Source organism: Aplysia californica, unplaced genomic scaffold (genome assembly GCF_000002075.1).
Source record: "Aplysia californica isolate F4 #8 unplaced genomic scaffold, AplCal3.0 scaffold01707, whole genome shotgun sequence".
NCBI lineage: Eukaryota > Metazoa > Mollusca > Gastropoda > Aplysiida > Aplysiidae > Aplysia > Aplysia californica.
Genome location: NW_004798977.1, coordinates 31,950 through 33,669, shown reverse-complemented (window position 1 = coordinate 33,669; position 1,720 = coordinate 31,950). Strand labels below are relative to the sequence as shown.

The following is a 1,720-nucleotide window of genomic DNA, read 5'->3' as shown; positions in this document are numbered from 1 at the left end:
ATCATTATTATTATCATTAATAATATTATTATTAGGCCCATTACTATTATTACCATCACAAGAATCTGGGTGAATTTTTGTGGTTTTAGAAACAAAATTGAAAAGAAAAAAGATTATTACCATTAATACACATATATTTGCTGTGTGGGTTTTTTTTTAAGTTCTTACAAATTCTTTAAAGAATACTGCTGTATGTCCCTAATGACTTTAGCAGATCACGAAAAGGCAAAAAATGTCGGTGTTTTTTTGTGTTTTCTTTTGAAGGGAGGGTGGAGGGACTAACTAGCCTATGTCATAACGTAACTCGTCAGTGATCAGTACGTCAGTTTGTCTTTAAAAACTAGAGCCATTTCACCGTGAGCAAACCAGACGCCTCAAGCTTGTGATATATCTCCACACTCTTTTACGGATCAATACAGCAGGCCCTGACTAGAGATTTTTTCTGGAACGTTCATACAATTCCTGGTGGGAACAAATCAAAGCAAGATTTATTTGAATAATAAATTATTGGCAACAGCTCCCCCCCCCCCTCCTTGCTCTGCCCCTTAATGTGTTGCTTTATCTTTGCATGCCCGTAAACAGAACAACGTCATGCGGTAGTCATTGATTGTCAATACACAACTTCCTCAATAATTGATTGCCATCAGTTTTGTTTTTGCTGGGGGGGGGGGGGAGGGGGATGATCGGAAGTGGGGTGATTTCGTTGACAATGTTGTGGGGGGGGGTTTGCCTTTGGGTGGGATCTTGTTATTTCGAGCAACATTTGTTCGCCTGATTGATTTCCTCTGTGGGTTTCAGGAGAAACGATAATTGTTTGAATACTATCATTAGTTTAACTTTAACTCAAACCGTAACCTGCATTGTATTTCTTTCTTTCGCTGTTTCTTTTCTCGTCATCTGCTTCCTGTTACTTTCAAATACATTTTTGATAGGGCTGTTGAACCAAATTCTAAGGAAGCAATAAATACTTAAAACTTGTTTTTGGTGACATACCAGATAGAGAAAAGATAACGTTAGAATCACAAGTGCATAAGAAAAATATTTGAGAATCATTTCTGTATTTTTCTAGACGGCCGGTTGTTTTCTTTTTAACATTCTGTTTTGATTTGATTCGTTTTTATTTATATCTTTTTTAGCTTCATTTTAAGTTTATCATCCTGCTTTTATGGTTTCTCTTAAGGGACAAGGCCTCCAAAATGACTACAATCTTTGATTTGACGGACTGGGCAGTCTGTCTACAAAAACAATCTAGTCAATAGCCTGGGTGTTGTCTGATCACCTGTGTCTTTCTCAAACATCTCCTCAACTCAACAACAACAAAAAAGCGTTACTGTGCTCAAATAATTCTGTATCTGAGCCAATTAAAAATGGAATCGAGCTAGAGAGGTGTAGGTAATAATGTGTGTGCACAGTCCCTTGTCGTAGTTGGAAATCTTTCCATGGTGTACGAGGACACTGATATTACTTCTAAAAAGAATTCTATAGCGACTCTGGGCGCAAGTTAAAAACTTTCGACTACGTCTTCGAGTAAAAAGATTACACAGTGTGCAGGTTCTACGACTAAGCGGTGAAGTAAGCCACATTGATCAGAATCTATCTTCAAGCAGCCCCCCTCCTAAAAAACATTTTAAAAAAACAAAAAAAACAAAAAAACAAACCCAAAACCCAACAACAAACAAACAAACAAAAAAACAAGCAAAAACCAAACAAAAACTCCCCC

At 37.1% G+C, this 1,720-nt stretch overlaps 1 protein-coding gene across 1 annotated transcript in view; it reads right to left on the bottom strand.

The window, feature by feature from the left end:
- LOC100533415 (7B2) overlaps positions 1-1,720 on the bottom strand; it is a gene marked incomplete in the record, with an annotated part of 15,025 nt that overhangs the window by 3,188 nt on the left and 10,117 nt on the right. Inside the window, 1 exon segment of the mRNA NM_001204699.1 lies at positions 735-743. Within this exon segment, the coding sequence (NP_001191628.1) occupies positions 735-743 (9 nt within the window).